General features: G+C 32.2%; 2 protein-coding genes across 2 annotated transcripts; both read right to left on the minus strand.

Annotated features, from left to right (window-relative positions):
- Window positions 1–3,974: 3,974 nt before the first annotated feature.
- On the minus strand, window positions 3,975–4,265 carry HELRODRAFT_67951 (hypothetical protein; the record flags this gene model as incomplete). The annotated part of the gene is made up of 1 exon (XM_009026919.1): window positions 3,975–4,265. A coding segment is annotated over one exon (291 nt), but the record flags the coding sequence as incomplete, so codon positions are not given.
- A 220-nt stretch (window positions 4,266–4,485) lies between these two features.
- HELRODRAFT_163905 (hypothetical protein) lies at window positions 4,486–7,179 on the minus strand (the record flags this gene model as incomplete). Its single annotated transcript, XM_009027638.1, has 3 exons — window positions 4,486–4,550; window positions 5,232–5,433; window positions 6,958–7,179. The coding sequence occupies 3 exons, from the start codon at window positions 7,177–7,179 to the stop codon at window positions 4,486–4,488; spliced, it is 489 nt and encodes a 162-aa protein (XP_009025886.1).
- Between the last annotated feature and the right edge of the window lie 11,885 nt (window positions 7,180–19,064).

Consider the following 19,064-nt stretch of genomic DNA (forward strand, 5'->3'; position numbering starts at 1 on the left):
ATCAAACCAGACGGCGTGAACACTCAGTCTGTTTGTTTTTGCTCGTTGGATTGCTTACCAGATCATTGATGTGTGTTCCAAGCATCTTGGAACACCTGGAATTCCTCCCTTTTGTACTGAAATATCAACGTATTTATTCATCTTCAGAAAGCTATTGATCCGACTGGCAATGATTGCGAAGAACAGTTTACATTCGACATTGACCAATGAAATTGGTCGAAACTGGGAAGGCACCGTTGAATTCTTTACCTATGGAAAGAAAATACCATCTGCAACTCTCCATTTGTTGTACACAATTCTCCCACGCCATGCTTTGACCAGAAATTTGTAGAGACAGCACAGACGGGCATTTTTTGTACACCAAATAAGTTATACCGTTTGGCCAAGGTGAAGAGCGGTTTCTTCTTTTGCTCAAAATCTTTTTCAATTCACATGAAGCAGGAGGATTTTGTTGAAACACATGCTCTGGGTTTTTTTTGTCAATCATCAGATTATTGTCTTTTAGTTGTTTTGCCTCGATTGTGTAAGTTCGTTTGAGGTGTTCTTCCAGATCGTCTTTGCACACATTTAGACTGCCGGATTTCTCCCAAAACAATATGGGTTTGAAATAAATTTGTTGACGTATTTTTTTATTTTGACGTTTTTTTTTGACAAATCTTTTCGGCTTTGTGCAAACTTGCCAATCTTGCCATAATTTCGTCCCAGAGTATGTCCAGGCCAACTCGTTCCTCTCTGACAGCATTCCTCCATTGGTTCCTTAGTCGTTTTTCTCTCTTTTTAGTAGATTTATCTCGTTTTGTCTCCTTTATTTTTTTGCTAGCTTTTCAACCTTTTCGTTGTACCCAAAGGTTGTCACACATTTTTACTAGAGGATGTCTGTGAAACATCGTAAGTTACCACTGGTGCTGATGAATTTTAGTTCACTGAACAGATAAACATCTAGCTTCGTTATCAGAAGCTGAAGAAAATTTTACACGTTTCCGGACGGGAATATTGCATTTGGTCGCAGGGATATCGCTTACACTGTGGTTGTCTACCGGGTGAGCAGTTTCCGCCGTCTTACTGATTTCTAATGAAATCACGCGTGGCGATTTCTGGCATAGCAAACATCTTGGTTTGATGTACTTTCAATTTTCGCGTTGTTGAAAAACTTCTTCCACATACACATTGATGACTCCTCCCGCCAATAGGGTCTAAGCTGAGCGTTGTCGTAGATCCAGTTGAGACGCCGTTGAGCTCATCATTCTCCCCCTCCTTTCGGTTGGAGCTCTAGAGGCATTTATCTTTGGATGTCGAAGCTAGTAAAATAGATCACTGGGCAGCCAACCCGAACGTGATCTTAATCGTCTTTCCGACCTGCCATCTGTCTTTCCAGAAGTCATCTGTCATTCCAGAAGTCATCTGTCATTCCAGAAGTCACCAGTCTTTCCTGGCGTCACTCGGTTTTTCCCGAGCGTTCTTGGCTGTATATATGTATCTATGTATGTATGTATGCAAACGATTTACTGTAACAAATTCTCAAACTAAAACTTGTTTATCTGTGCCACTCTTGTATAAAAAAATATACATATATATTTCTATTTTTAAACATTAATTTTTCAAAGACATTAACTTATTTCAATTCAGTTTTAATTAGTTTGATTTATGAGCGCGCTTATTAAATAAACAAAATAAACAAAAATTTTTTGTTTTTATTGCATCTTTTTTTGTTCAAAAGTCTTAATTGAAGTTTTCAATAATGTCTTCTATTCAGGTGCTTTGTAATTATCTAAAATGCATCCTCTTGAAATGGTGCTTCGGGCAGCTGCATAAGGTTTGCTTGCTGTGCTGCTGGGTCGGATTAAATGTCTGAGCCCCATTTTCGCCACATTTTAATGTCTTTTAATATCGGCTTTAATTAAATGATTTTGTACACGTCCTTATCATTACACATCCGCAAAGTTTGCTTTCAGGAAGAAGAAAACAGCAATCATATTTCATTTTAATGCCATATCACGCAAAATTCTGGTTATTTATGATAATCGGTTTTCTGAACAATGTTGAAAATACATCAGGATACGTAATCCCTCTAATCGCTTATGTCATATTGCTGTAATATGACGACAATAATTGTTTCCAGGGCGTTTTTTACAATTTTGTCGTAATTGTTTCCAGGGCATTTTTTACAATTTTGTCGTAAGTGCCATAATTTCTCCACAATTTCAGCATTTTGGCGCACCATAATCCTGACTCTTTTGTTCTAGAACTACCCTTTGACACAAACATTTTTTGCTATCTCTGTGCTGCTTTGCGTCAGTCTTTGATGCTTGTTTTGCTGACTCAAATGTGAGACTAAAGGCAACGGCATCTTGTGAAGGTTTGTCTAAGATCTGAATCTCAAACAGCCTTTACTAACGTTTCCAGTGCAGTTTTTTTTCTGTTTTGTGGGTTGTACTTATGGTATGACAGCAGATCAAACCGTTCAATATCTTTTGCCAGCTGCTGTATTGACTTTTCTGGTCGCTGCGTCCGGTTTCGTAACTGAGATCAATATATTTGCCTATGTGTTTTCACCATAACGTAAATTTAATGCATTTACCAGGACCTCATGGCCCTCAACTGGAATTATTTGGAGAGCTTCTGCCGCTTACCTTCGTAACGCTAACACAAGAGCCGCTGTCCGATTTTTTTATTCCAGCCATAACTCATTGCTGCTACTTCAATCTGGGTTTTATAAATGTTCCAAGATGTTTCTCCGTCAAATGTTGACGCTTTCAATATTTTAGTGGTCTACAGGCGTGAAGTTTATTTTTTTGTTTCTTCCAGTTCTTGTTTTCTTGTTTCGCTTTTTCTTAACTCGTGTTAAACACTCTTTTGCCAAATCTGCTTTTGCTTTTTCTGGTCCTTTTCTCTGGAACTCTCTGCCTACTTCTCTAACTATTTCTCCATCGCTTGCGAAGTTCAGAGCGGATCTCAAGACCCATCTGTTTTCAAAATTCATTGAGGAGCGCTGTTGAACATCGCGGAAATAGCGCTTTATAAGCTAATTGATTGATTGATTGAATTGATTTAAGCGGAGACGGAGAATGGATGGGCCGCTTTTTTCACTGTTGAATGAAATCACCTACAACTATTTTAATAACTGATTTTGATTCTTTATTTTCTTGAGCAGCCGGCAAAATTTTTTTTATCTTTCCAAATTACGGAAAATTTTTTTAATTTTTAAATTGGTTCAAATTTTTATGATGGTCCATTCAGTACCATGACGGTATACTGAACGACTAAGCAAAGTAGTGAATGGACCAATGAAGCAAAACAAATAAATAAAAGAAAATAGAATTTTTGAAAAATTTTTTAAATCTACATAAAATAAAACAAAAATATACTTAAACTAAGTTAATGAAAAATTAACAAGTGTAATTCAAAGCACTAAATGCGCTTATTCATAGTTCATGCGCCCACTTCTTGCGCCCATGCACTATTTCGGCATCAATACCACATCTCCTTATCTCGCCCAGCTTCTCCACAAACGATGCATAAATCGTTTTCATCAAATAAGTTTTCTGAAGCTTTATTTTTTCTAGATGTTTTGATGCCTTCCTATTGCACACTGTAATTAATGTTCCTCTTTCAGCACTAGTTAATGATCCAACTTAACGCTCTCCTTTACCTGCTATCACATGTCCTGGAACCTGAACCGTCAAAATTCCTGTTTCATAATAACCACTTATCTAGACAGAAATAATAAAAATAACTAAGTTCTATAAAATGCCCGTCGAAACAGAAAAAAAGTAAATTAGAAAAATCATAGTTGACATTGATAACACATCCTTGTGAAATAGTACAATAAAAAAATGAATATTATCCGGGAAAAAAAGAAAACATAATATTGATAGTTATTTAATAGTTAGAAATTAATTTAAATCGAGAGAACGCAACCGATTTTTGAAGAGAGCATATGAGGTTGAAGAAACGACATCTACGGACAACGTATTCTATATTCGAATGATTTGGTTGCAGTAGAAATATTTGGTTGAGTTGTCACTAATGTTGAAATCACGCAATTTGCTTTGATGTCCTTGAGTTGATAAGTACAGTGATGAAATGAAATGACTATTTAGGTCAGTTTGAACGAGGTTATGAAGTATTTTGTAGAGAAGGCATAGATCAGAAATCAGCCTACGACGCTCCAGAGTATCCATTCCAACCGCATGCAATCGAGACAGGTATGAGAGATGATGTAGAAACGGAATAGATTTTGTAAATCTTCTCTGTACACTTTCAATTTTGTCTATTTGATATTTGTAATGTGGATTCCACACAGATGAGGCATATTCAGCCAAAGGACGTACTTAGGTGCAGAAAGCTTTAATAAGTAGGTCCTTGTCCTTGGAGGTAAAACATCTGGTGATTAACCGTGAACGAGAAGAAGCTTTACGAGCAATATCATTGATATGATAATTAAAATTGAGTTTATTGTCGACAATTACACCTAGGTCCTTTAATTTAAGTGGTCCATGTGTGATAAATAGTGATGACCAATCGAAAATTGATGAGGAACTGTATTAGATCTGGTTGAAGATTTCGATATTTAATATTTTTTTTTACAATTTAAAATGCAACAAAATATTATTTAATAATCAAAATTCATAACCAATATTTATTTATTAATTTTGAAAATGAAAAAAAATCAATATTTAGTAATGACTCTATGTCTGACTCTATGTGTCTTAAACTTAATGATTCTAAGTTTGAATTAATTTGTTTTAATAAATCTAAACACTCTATTACTATTCCTCCTATTATCTTACCTGATTCTAAAACTCTTGATGTCTCTCATAAGTTTCGTAGTCTAGGTTTTATCTTTGATTCTACAAAGTCTCTCTCTTCTCAGATTAATAGTGTTGTTAGAAGCTCTTACTTTCATCTACGTAGAATAAAAAAAATTTTGCCTTTTCTTGATGATCCTACTCTTTTCCTTCTTGTTACTTTGTTAGTCTTATCTAGGATTGATTATTGTAACTCGCTCTACTATGGTCTTCCTGACTCTATACTCTATCCTTTAAGTAAAGCTTTTAACTCTGCTGCTCGTCTAGTTGCTCGTGCCTTTTTCTTTTCTCATATATCTCCATATCTTGTTTTCTTGCACTGGCTACCTATAAAATATAGAATAATTTTTAAAATTTGCACGTTCACGTATAAGTCTCAATCTAAATTATTTTCTAAGTATTTATCAGATATATTAATTGAACCTGAACGCCCCGGTTTACGATCGTCTTCTTCTTCTCGCTTTTTCTTAACTCGTGTTAAACACTCTTTTGCCAAATCTGCTTTTGCTTTTTCTGGTCCTTTTCTCTGGAACTCTCTATCTACTTCTCTGACTACTTCTCCATCACTTGCGAAGTTCAGAGCGGATCTCAAGACCCATCTGTTTTCAAAATTCATTGAGGAGCGCTGTTGAACATCGCGGAAATAGCGCTTTATAAGCTAATTGATTGATTGATTGATTGAATAGATTCAAGTAACTATTAACAAATGCGAGGTTCATTTGGTACTTACAATGGTGGTCTATCCTGTACAACATAGTGGTTACGCACAAAAAATATCTCCCCAAAATGAAAAAAGATAAAACTGTTGAATATACACCCTCGTGTTAAGAAAGCATTATTCTTAATCATGAAGAATACGCCGTTAAACTCCACCCAGTTTTTTTTTATTGTCATTTATTACATGCATAGAAACTAAACAGACAATGATGAAAAGATGTAAAGCTTTAAAAGTGAAATTAGATTTTAAAATTTGTATCAAGAATTAAATTACAATTTGGTAAAATAGGTGTTTATTAATCTTCTCTTTATAATTAAATGATAATAATTTACGACGCAATTTACGATGCATTGAAAAATTTCCATAATCGAAAAACGAATCCATTCTCTTAGCATAAATTAAATTATTTAACAAACTTATAAAAAGTTATAAAATAAAACTTTGTTTCGGTTGTATAAGGAATAACAATGGCTCTTTGCTATTATTTTATATTTAATTTTAAGCACTTCGTAGCTTGACGATAGTCCCTTGCGTGGCTCTGAAACAGATATGGGCAGTAATGTAATTCAAGTAATGAAATTACGTAATTCAAATTACAATTGTAATTTGTATCGAAATTACTTTTTAAGTAATTTGTAATTTAGTAATTTCATCTTTCACGTAATTTGGTAATTTCAAAGTAATTTCAAATTACATTTTGACTAAAAAATATAGTTTATATGTGAGTGAACAGATATACTTACACAAATTATTATTATTATTATTATTGAAAATTTTTTTTTCTTGAAATTCTAAAAAAATTTTTAAATTCTAAAAATTTATTTGATTAAAAATTTCATTTGCTGCTTTGAAGTTTTATGGTCATATAGCTACATCAAAAAAGTTTACTTCTTTGATGTTTGACACTTCTTTTTTTTTTCTTTTTTTCTTTCTTCCTTTCTTTCCTTCTTTCTTCAGTCGTTCATTAAACGATTGAACAAATTGTTGATCGAAAGAAAGCAAATTAATAAAAGAATATGAAAATGACATCAAAGGATATGCAAAATCAAGAGTAGAGGTGAATAGTGTTTTTCTTTCTTCAGTAATTCGTTAAATGATTGAACAGATTGTTGATAGAAAGAAAATAACTTAATAGATAAATATAAAAATGACTTCAAAGAATATCAGCGCAAAGAAAAATCAATGTTTAAATAATTTCAAAAAAAATTTTCTCTTCATTTATTCAAACTGGCTGGATGTAATTTAATTTCATGTAATTTGAAATTAGTAATTTTTAATTAGTAATTTGGCTCTTTTATTAAATGTAATTTGTAACTGGTATCGAAATTACAATATTTAGAGTATTTTGTAATTTGTATCGAAATTACAATATAGTGTGTAATTTGCCCATCTCTGCTCTGTAAAGAGCCTTTTGTTGGGACATTCTCAAACTGGATAAAATGTCTTCATAAGAATGAGCGCCCTTTCAAATTTATTTTCATTTCTGGCAATGCTCCTATGCCACATAAATTCATCCAAATAGGAAGACAAGTGGTTATCACATGTCCCTCTCATTCTTTTGAACTTGTCTTTGGCGTACCTCCAAATATTCGTTGGTGTCCTGGTAAATTCCACTAAAGACGCATCTTTGGCGAACAGGTCTTGCAGCACCATTTTGAGTCAATCTGGACTATGTGACCAGGACCCCCGATTTGCATAGGTTGAGCGGCTATCCATGAAAAACACAGCTCTCGCAAAAAAATTGAACAAATCAACTATGGAGTGTTGCGATATTTGCAAAAGCGTTGATATAGTTGTTTGTTCTATGTTGTTCAACGACCAGTAGAACGTCATCTAAAAAAAATTACTCACATAATTGAATTCAGCCATAATTTTTATTTTTTTGATCAATATCCATTTATATTAAAGTACATTTACCATGATATATTTTTCAATCAGAAGTTTGCTCTTCTGGAAAAAAAAACTCCAATGCCGGATTGACAAAGTTGTCCTACAATTGTTGTTGAAACATCAACAAACCACCTACCCCGTCTTTCAAGTTTTTTTTGGACGACATCTCCATCTCATGTCCGCATTTATTACAAACCCAAAGTTGTGCCAATATTTTTTAATTTTAAAAAATTGATGATATGAATTGAAAAATATAAGTGTAATATTTAATTTTTTGCTTTTTTTTATTTTAAATTAATTTATTTAAAAATGAGCAAAATATAATAAAATATACCACTCAAATTTTTTCCAAAAAATCAAAAAGGATATGCAAAAATTTTCTGTTTTTCAAAATCCAAACAAAGAACTTTATTTAAATCCGCTTCCAAAGACATGAATTTAAATTTATACCTGGTTATAGACAACCAAAAGACGGATTTGAATTTAAAAAAAAAAATAAAAATTCGCATATTTATTTTTTCTAAATTCAATTGTGCTTTCTCTACACGGTGCCGTCTCCCTCCTATCTATTTCGCGAGATAACTTCTGATAGCCAAACTTAAAATCATCTGAATTTTCATTTTCATAAACAAGGCTCCATTTAGGCTGGTTAAAAACTATCTGCTATCAAAACTCTACTGTTTCCACTTGTAGCAAGATTTCGCTTTTTAAACTCATCTTTGAGTTGAACCAATTAAGTTGATGCAGTTTGATTATGTTGTGTTTTTTTTTATAAAATAACCTGTCAACGAGAAAAAAAATGTTATAATCCACTAGGGATGCACCGAAGTTCTGCCCCGGCTCCGGCCAAAATCCGGCTTTATTTTCAAATCCGGTCAAATCCGGCCCCGGCCGGATTTGGTGGCCGGATTTAGGGCCGGATTTAAGCGTCTATCAACTTTTAAAAATGTTAGAAATAGAAAAAAAAATTTTATTGAATTCAATTAATTTTATGTCAATAAGTTAATGGCTAAGGCTAAGCTAAAGGCGTACATGACACATAATAACAACATCACTAATTTTGAGGTGATTTGGACAATTTTCTTTATGCTATAACATGGGTTATGCATAAATTATAAGCTGATCTTTGTGTAAAAGAACTTGTGCACGTGTATATACTATATATTGATAATTGCACATGACGGATCATATAGCTACATAATATATATATATATATAAAGATATATATATATATATATATTTAGAGAGAGGGAGAGAGAGAGAGAGAGAGAGATACATAAGCACATAATTTAAGAACATGGTATGTTAAAGGTTAGGCTAGGTAAACATGACACAATTACATCACTAATTGTGCGGTGAGCTTGGACAATTTTCTTTGTGCTTTAACTTGGGTTATGCAAATATGCATAAATTATAAGCTGATCTTTGTGTACAGAATTTGGCGTATCACAACTTATTCATATATTTGAATTAAATAACTATTTGCTTGGTGTTATTTTTTGATGTTCAACATGTAAATAACCGTAAATGTGAATATTTTTTCAAACGTATGTAAAATGGTAACTAAAATCCGGCTCCGGCCCCGGTCGGTTTTTGAATTTCAAATCCGGCCAAGTCCGGCCCCGGCCGGATTTGAAAAACCTGAATCCGGTGCATCTCTATAATCCACCAAAGATCCCACTTCTGACACCAATGTTATAACTGGCCGGTCGAAGTTTTTTTTTAAAACTTCTTGATTGCCTGAGATGTGAAAAATGGATGTCAAAGATGGAAAAAATCTGGCGATTAACACTATTGAAATAATATATATGTATATTATATATGTTTCAATATATTTATGACTTTCCATAGTTTCAGACAATCTTATATTATTGCTAACTTGACTAACTTGCATACACTGCTTTTTTCGTTTTTTGTCGACTTACGTGTCTTCTAATATTTCAAATAACGTTTCTTTAATAAACAATTATATTAAAAACAAACAAAGAAGTTTTTTATATTAAACAGGATATGGGCCCAGGTTACAATTAAACAGGTTATGAGCCCAGAACGCTTAATAAATTGTTTAGAGAAAAAGTTATTTTGAAAAAAAAGAAAGAGATTGCAATTCGTGACTAAAAGAACTTTTCCAACTATCGTTGAAGCAAGAACATCAATTTTTTTTTTCTTCAAAATGGACTCAAAGCTTCAAATAAAACAGTTAAGTTGCGCAGCCGATTGGCCCATTTGGAAACGTCGTGTTCGAGATTTCATGGACTACCATGAGGGCGCACTTGATGTGATTGATGGGAAGTTGTCGAAACCAGAATTACTAGAAAATCAAACAGAGCAACAGACAAAAGATTTTAAAAATAAATCAGATCTGTTTAGAAAGGCAAACAGTTATGCCAAATCAGTAATTGCGAATGCAGTCACAGAAGATACATACCAAAAGATAATGGACAAGAACACAGCGTTTGAAGTTTGGAAGAAATTAAAAAGAAATTTTGAAGCGTCAACTAAGGACCAACTGTTCCAAGTTTGTAGCAATTTTTTCGATTTCAATTGGATAGCGGATGTAGATGTATCCGGCCAAATTGCAAGATTGAAGACTTTATGGAACGAATTAAACAGTGGGCTTCAGGCATCGGGAGAAAATAAACTACCAGAGCTGCTATTAGTATGCAAAGCGATGCAGATTCTCCCAAATAGTTTCCAAAACTTCAAATCAAGTTGGCTAATGCTAGGTGAAGAAAAGCAGTCGATAGATGATTTAATCACTCATCTCTGTGCTTTTGAAAGAGAGATAAAGACTTTCGACACAATCGATAAATCATCAAGGCAGAACGCCTTAGTTGTAAATGTTGAAAAGCCAAGTTTCAACAAATCAAGAGATTTCACTAAAAGGACAAAACCAGTTGGTAACTGCAACTATTGCCATAAACCTGGACACTGGGTTAAGCAATGTAGAAAGTGGGTCAGTGATGGAAAACCTTCTAAAAATTCCAAAAATGTTTCAGCGACACCAAGAAAAGCATATGAAGAAACATCAAATGTAGTTTTGTGCACGTCAGCCAGTAATTAAACACTGAGAGACAACACTAAGTGGTATATTGACAATGGAGCAACAAAGCACCTAACGAACAATACAGGTAATTTTGTTACTTTTGAGAAGTTTGTCGCACAAAGTTCTGTTCAAGCTGCAGGAAAAAAAGTTCTTGCTGCTGTGGGTAGAGGCGAAATAAATATGCTGTCAACAGTAAATAACAAACAACAGTATATAAAACTCTCAGATGTCTGGTATGTTCCAAATAAAGGTAGAAACCTGTTTTACATATTAGCCGCACAAGATAAATATTCAAAAAACTGCAAGTTTGAATCTTATGCAACCAAATGTCAACTCAGTATAAAGAACCGAGTGGTAGTACAAGGGACAAGACGAGTAGATGGTTCCTTGTATGAGGCAAACTTGATTTCATAACTCCAGATACACCGGCTGAAGTGAATATAGTCAGTGAAAATTCAATAGTGCAGCTCTACCATGAACGTTTTGGTCATCAAGATAAACGTCACATAAAGAATGTTATAGAAAAGGAGTTAAACATTAAAGTTCATCTTGACAAGGATTTGTGTGAACCATGTCTCTATGGTAAAGCACATGGGTTAAAATTTGGCAAGAGAAATGCAACCAATAAACCAGGTGAACTACTATCAGCAGATGTTTGTGGTCCTTTCAGTACAGAATCATTTAATAGTAAACGATATTTTGTTGTTTTTAAAGATCATTACAGCAAAATGAGGTTCATTTTTTTCTTAGACACAAAAATGAAGTGAAACAGACACTACAAAATATTTTGTCTCAAGCAGCGACTCAAGGTCATAAAGTAAAAGAATTTTTGAGTGACAATGGGGGTGAGTTTGACAACGAAGAAGTTCGAAACATCCTGCGCAGCCATGGAATCACGCAAAGACTAACAGCACCATATACACCTCAACAAAATGGTGGTAGTGAACGTGAAAACAGAACAATAGTAGAAATGGCACGCACATTGAAGTACTCAAATCCAGATTTTGAATTTCCAGTCGCTATGTGGGCTGAGTTATGTTCAACTGCAGTATATTTACTTAATCGAACAGGCAAGTCGTCGATTGAAGATAAAAGCCCATTTGAAATTTGGACAAGTAAAAAGCCGAGAATTAACCATTTGAGAATAATTGGCTCTACATGTTTTGTTCACATACCTGATCAAAAAACGTCAAAAAATGGATAAGAAAGCCATAAAAGGTTACCTTGTTGGTTACGATGGTGACGAACGCTATCGTATATGGCTCCAAAATCAATATAAAATGATATTCTCAAGAGATGTAGTTTTCCAAGAAAAACCTATGAAATGTACAACATCATTTGAACATCAGACTCAAAAAGATTTTACAACAGATCCTCAAATCAATTGCAAATCAGAAAATGACTCGAGTAGTAGAAATGATGATTCAAAAAAAGAAATTACAGATGACACTGAGAAAATTATAGATAATTCAGTTAAAGTTCAACTCAGAGATAGGTCAAGCTTGCAGAAATCTAAGAAGTTAGATGATTATGTGATGCAGGCTGAGACATATTTATTAGATGTACATGAACCAGATACATACGAAGAAGCCATTCAAAGCAGGGAAAGTAAATATTGGAATGATGCCATGAATAATGAAATTAATTCATTAAACAAAAATAGAACTTGGGAACTTTGTGAGCTACCCAAAGGAGCTAAAGTTATTCCATGTAAATGGGTTTACAAAATAAAAACCTTGCCAAACGGAAGTGTAGATAGATACAAGGCAAGACTTGTGGCAAAAGGATTTTCACAACGACAAAATGTAGATTACAATCAGACGTTTAGTCCAGTAGTAAAGTTGACTACAGTTCGCTCTGTACTAAGTATTGCAGCAAGTGAAAAACTGCATCTTCTTCAATTTGATGTATCAACTGCATTCCTGGATGGTGAACTTGATGAAGTGATCCACATCAAACAACCAGAAGGATATAATGATGGCTCAAATAAAGTTTGTCGATTGCTCAAAAGTCTGTATGGTCTAAAGCAAGCACCTCGTTGTTGGAATCAATGCTTCGGCAAGTTTCTTTTTGAATGTGGCTTTAAGTCGAGTGAAGCGGATCCATGTCTGTATGTTAAAAAACAGAATGAAAACATTATGATGTTAGCATTGTTTGTTGATGATGGACTGGTAGCCGCTAGCAACACAGAAGATTTAGATCTATTCATTGGAAAGTTGAAGCTGAAATTTCAGGTTACAGTTAAACCTGCAACATATTTTTTAGGTCTTCAAATAGAAACTCTATTGGATGGAAGCATAAAAGTTTGTCAATCTGGTTATGCAAGGAAAATTCTTAAACTTTTCAGATTTGAAGAATGTAAACCAGTTCACACCCCAATGCTTAAAGAAAATGATAATAATCAATCAGACATAGCAGGTTCAGAGTACCCTTTTCGACAACTAGTTGGAGCATTAATGTACCTGATGTTAGGTACAAGGCCAGACATTGCGTACAGCATTAGCTATTTATCACGCTCCCTCGAGAACTCAACACCAGGAGATATAATAAAAGCAAAACGAGTGCTTAGATTCTTAGCAGGAATAATCGATCAGAGCATTGTGTACAGATCAGACAGTACAAAAGGAGTTTTACAGTGTTTCAGTGATTCAGATTTTAGAGGCTGTAGAAATACTGGACGTTCGACCACAGGTATTGCAGTGATATATGCAGGAGGCATAATATCATGGATTAGTCAACGACAGGCCATAGTTGCAACATCTACAACAGAGGCTGAGATTATCGCTGCGACAGATGCTGTCAAAGAAATAATTTGGCTTCAAAGATTATTCAAATCATTACAGGTTGATTTGAAAGATGTGCTAATCTTGCAAGTTGACAACAGTGCTGCAGTCAAATTAGCTCAGAACCCCAAATTTCATCGGTGAACAAAACAAACACTTGTTAATTTTCCTCTATAAAATTAATTTTTAACTGGTTCAAAAATACTTATGGTTTTTGTAACCCAAACCAAAAAGGGTTAACACATAAACGTGAAAATATTTTTTAAACGTGGGATTTAGTTATATTTCTGATCTCAACTATTGAGAATTGTTGTCATCACGGATGACGTAGGCTTATTCTTGGCTTACAGGTCCTGAATAACCAACAGACAAATGAGACGTCTACATGTAGAGCCCGTAATTTTATGGGTGTCTGGATTTGGGCTCCGCAGTTGTTTCTTGGGGCTTTCACAAGGAAAATAATTTGAACAATCTCCTTTCATAACAGAATCACGCCAAATAGTGGTTCATAAATAATCCAATTTAATCAAAAGTTTTTGAAATAATTTTGATAAAAGGATTTAACACTTACAAAAGCAGAAAGCATAACCAAATGCAAGCGTTTCTAAAATAATAAAAACATAGATAAAAATGTTAAGCCCAAAAGTATATACAGAAAATTTAGTTTTTTGTTGATATGCAACAACGTTGTCGTTGATATGCAAAAATGATAATAACATTCAATAATACGGAAAATATTTGTTATTGATAAATTCTATACAATATTTAAAATATATTAGAAGATTAATACACTTTTCTATGCATTTTTGAAGTTTTTTTAAGATGCATACAATTTATATTCATCAAATTTCTCACATCCAGATGACGTTGATATGTTAAAATTAGTCGATAGAATAAAATAAAAGGAATTGATATGCTTAAATGGCTGAAGCCGTACTTCTTGTCTTTATATATAAAAAAAAATAACAAAGGTTAAGGCCTATTTTGGTGCAAAGATATTTTGAGCTGATTTTGTATTAAATGGAAACCATGATTTAATATATGGCTATAGTTTTTTTTCTGATGAGCTCATATTCTTTAAAAATATTATAAATATCTTGCATGTTACGCCACTTCTGGTTAAATCTAATAAAGAAAACATTTTTTCAATTATTTAATTTTTTAAAAGCTTACAAATACTTTTATGAATAAAATAATGTTCACCAATGTGGATTTGATATTTTGATAAAATCTTTTATTGTTTGTTTGTTTGTTATGAAAAAAAGTCTCAAAAAATTTGTTAGGATCATAAAGTGCCCGTCTTTGAAAAAAATATTATAGAAACTTCATCAAAATTATATGTTACCATATCCCATCACATTCTTTTTTTGATTTTTGGAATTCTTTTTGTTTCAATGTAGTTGAACAAATCCGCAAATTGATTGAAAAATAGTTACTAAAAGGTTTTTCAAACTAATAATCTTATGTTAGCTCTGGTTTAAAAGCAAAAATTTGTGAATTTTCGATAAATTGGTCGTTATTCCCGACTCAATCAAAATTTTGTGTTAAATTTTACATATATTGTTTCTGGTTGTTGCATAATTGTTAGATAATGTACATTTGTACATCATATATTCGTATACAATGTTTGAAAAACTTTGAGTAAGCTGCAGCCAACCTCCTGGGAACAGGTGATTTAATATTGATGCAAATGCTTCCATGTCAACGTCGAAATCAATTAGTTAAAAACGATTCATATGTGCTATATAATATTTTTGTATGGAGAAAATAGAAAACAATTTGTAATTTGAAAAGTAAAAATAACTAATAAATTGTTAAAATATTAGATGATTTAAACTGTAGTTGGCATATACTTTTATTTTTTTCAACAGTAGTTTGATGTAAAAAAATAAGGGATCAGATTTGGTGTTTTGTTCAGAGCTCTGCTTGGAAAAAAATTGCTTATTCAAAATCTTGTATTATTCAAAATTTTGAATTAGGAAAAAATGCATTGTTGTTTGCGTGTATATAAATTAATATATATATATATATAATATATATATTATATAATATAATATAAAATATTAAATAATGAATAAAGCCACGCCTTATATATTTTTAATAAATTCCACCGCTACAATTTTAATTAATTAATTAAAATTTAATTTCCTCTCTTAATATAATAAAAACAATTTTTTAATTTTTCATTATTAAAACTTAAATTCTATATATATATGTGTGCGTGTGTGTGTGTGTGTGTAACAGTTACGACACCTAACGAAATAGGCATACAAATTCGTACACATATGTATTGGTACCTGTGTACTGTACGGGTGCTTGCAAGCTTTTGCATGCAGCTACTGTTGTGTTGCAACGGGATCCTACTCCTTTTGCAATATCTCCTAAATATAATATATTCGTTTATATGTATATATATATGCCATTGTACAATATATATATATATATATATATATATATATATATATATATATATATATATATATGTATACACACACGCGCGCACACACACATAAATAAATATATATATATATATATATATATATATGTTGGTAATAGACATAATTATATATATATATATGCATATATATATATACATATAGTACTTATACATAGAACGTTATTGGCACTGATGACGTCATGAATTGATTTAATAAAAATATTGAGCTGAGAGCGTGATGTCTCGTCAGGTATGTTAGTTTCCGCATATTTCTTCTGACATTCACATGTTACCATAAATGTTCATCCGTATGTTATACAGTTTGTAGTGGTGACATGCCTGAGTGTTTGTTTCGTTTCACTTCTTTTACGGGTTTTATCATCAAAATATAATTTGTGAATGTAGAAAAATTGTCTCTAAGCCTGTTTAATGTAAATGATAGAGTCAAGCAAAACAATCCGTAACGTTATCAACAAAATACAAAAAGTTTTTCACTGAAGAAAAATGCATACATCGGGCAGCGTATGAAACACGAAAATGAAGTTGCAGAGAGAGAGAAAGAATACGAGTCAACAAAGAAAGATAGTGAAGCACTGAAAGAGTTAAGCAGCAATATATAGAGAGTATTAGAATGTCTATTAAAGTGTACGCTCGTTCCTCACTTACCCATCTTCACCATCGACATCGTCTTCGTCGTTGTTGTTCTTATGCATAACCAAGTCGGCCATAGTTGACGTCATCGATTTCTATTTCTGGTCGCCATGTTTGATTTTTATCACTTGCCAAAATCTGGTTTAATCAGTTGTAATAAAAAAAATTTGAAATTGTAAAACACTTCTGCTGTTTGCTTGGAAATAAACAATAATTACACAATTAGCTATCATACGAAATAAAAATACTCTGCCTCAAACTTGTAACAATACTAATTATGTTGGTTGATAATAATTTATCTTCGTGTTATTTGTGTTATTTCGCATAGGTTGGATTACCGATTAAAACGTTCGATTGACAGCTGTTAAATGAATATTGAAAAAGGTATTAATATCAAGCTCTTTAAATTTTGATTTCAGGATTTTGTCGCCAGAATAATATGAATAATTTAAGCCTCATTTGGCATACTCATGTACTAACAATTTATTTAAACTATTTATTTAATAACTTAAGATGTAATTTATTGCCAATTATCACAATTTAACGTAATTTGATTCAACCTGATTAGGTTTTATTGTTTGATCCCACCCAAGTGAGTTATACGAAACCAGTGGCGTACCGAGGGTGATAGGCTTCCATGACTGCAAGTTCTGTCAGAGTTTCGCTACCAATAACGTTTAGAATCTGTATATACAACTACGTGATAAACAGTAATAAATCTGAAAAATCTAGCCAGTTTATCTCGATGCTAGGTTGGCATTAGAAACTGTTTTAATGGTGTTGGATAGATTTCTTCAAAAATTTTGTGATGTACTAATAGAAATGAAAAATCAATGATCAATGAAGTCAATGATTAATGAAAACCAAAAAATTTTTTAAAGTTGAATGTGTTTTAGTATTCATTTTGTGGCCCCTATGATCAGGCGCCAAGAGGGCCAACTTTCCATTCCTCTTGGTGCACCACTGGGTAAAACACATATATTCATATTCAATAATAATTAAAATAAACTTAGCCTAATTATGTTTATATACATATTTTTAATTTGTTTATAGTTACTAAATAATATTTTGTGTTACAAACAAAACTTCAGAAAGATTGAACCTTGTGTTTTATCGAATCAAGAAAATAAAATAATTAATAATTTGAACAATCTAATCTATTTTTTAAATGTTTATCATAAAATATAACCAAACATAAGTTATCTATTCTACAATTGTTTTCTCATTCTCACTTTTCCTTAATTCTTGTAGACTATTCCTGCCTTTGCTTTTCCTATTAGACGTTGTTTTTTTTTTCTTACTACTTTTCAATCACTTATGAAATTACGAACAGATTTACACAATTTATTGGGAAATGCTGTCGAACACAACAAAAAGATGTTTTTAAAAATGAATTTGAATAAAGTAAATTTATATATGCACAGTAATTGAATAAAACATTTCAGAGAAAAATCAGCAGTTATAAAATTAGAAAAAACAATACACATATTAACGAAATTTTAATAAATGTTGTATATATATATATATATATATATATATATATATATATATATATATATATATATATATATATATATATACAGTGCGGCTCAAAATGATAGTAACGGTTGATATTTTCCATTTTCTTCAAAACCATTGTGTCGAATTAATTAAAATTTTTACCCCTAATTTTCAACATTTAAACAAACAATGAAACATGAGTAAGTTATTGTTTAAAAAAATATTAATATATATTATTCAAAAAATACGATTTTTACAAAACGATAGGAACAATTTTATTTTTAAGTTTAAAGCAGCAGTTTCAAAAATTCCTTGTCTACTCTAGCAGCCCGGAAGCAATACAAATCTCTAAATCCATTAATAATTCAAATGCAAAATAATATTCATAATATCCTGGATAGCAACAAAAAATTAATTATAATGTGGATCTCCAGCCACATTGGAATTGAAGGAAATGAAAAGGTAGATTGGATGGCTTCTCAAGCTCATTCGATGCCATTACCTAGAGTTCCAATTTTGTCCAGTGATCTAAAAAATTTAACAAACAACCTTATTGTTGAAAAATGGCAGCAGGAGTGGAATAAAATATCAAATTTCTTAAAATTAAGTCGATGCCATTACCTAGAGTTCCAATTCTGTCCAGTGATCTAAAAAATTTTACAAACAACCTTATTGTTGAAAAATGGCAGTAGGAGTGGAATAAAACATCAAATTTCTTAAAATTAAGTATGCCATCAGTAAATAAAAAAAGCTCAAAAATAGTTATTTAAATGGTCATCTTCAGTCTGTTATCAATAGATTAAAAATAGGACACTCAGCAATCACACATTCCTGGATCCTCAACAAAACAAAGCCACCTTATTGTGAAGCCTGTGACGTAAAACTATCTATTCAACATATATCAACTGAATGTGAAAAATACGATCAGATCAGAAGGAAACTCGGGGTTCCATCAAATGTAGAATTGCTCTTCTAGAATATAAGCCAGGAAGTCAAATTTGTGGAGGAGACAGATTTGATCAACAGAATTTGAAGTTTTTTAGATGTCACAACAAAATAATCAGTTTCTAATGATCCAAGGGCGTTAAATAGCTGCATCATTCTGAAACGCCGTTAAGCTGCAAAAAAAAGTTTCAAAAATAGTATGCACATTAGATCTTACCAAACGTTGTTTTGTTTACATTAAGTGCGTTTTAGACTGATTTGAAATTGATTGAAATTGTTTTTCATT

Source organism: Helobdella robusta, assembly GCF_000326865.2.
Source record: "Helobdella robusta unplaced genomic scaffold HELROscaffold_5, whole genome shotgun sequence".
Classification (NCBI taxonomy): domain Eukaryota; kingdom Metazoa; phylum Annelida; class Clitellata; order Rhynchobdellida; family Glossiphoniidae; genus Helobdella; species Helobdella robusta.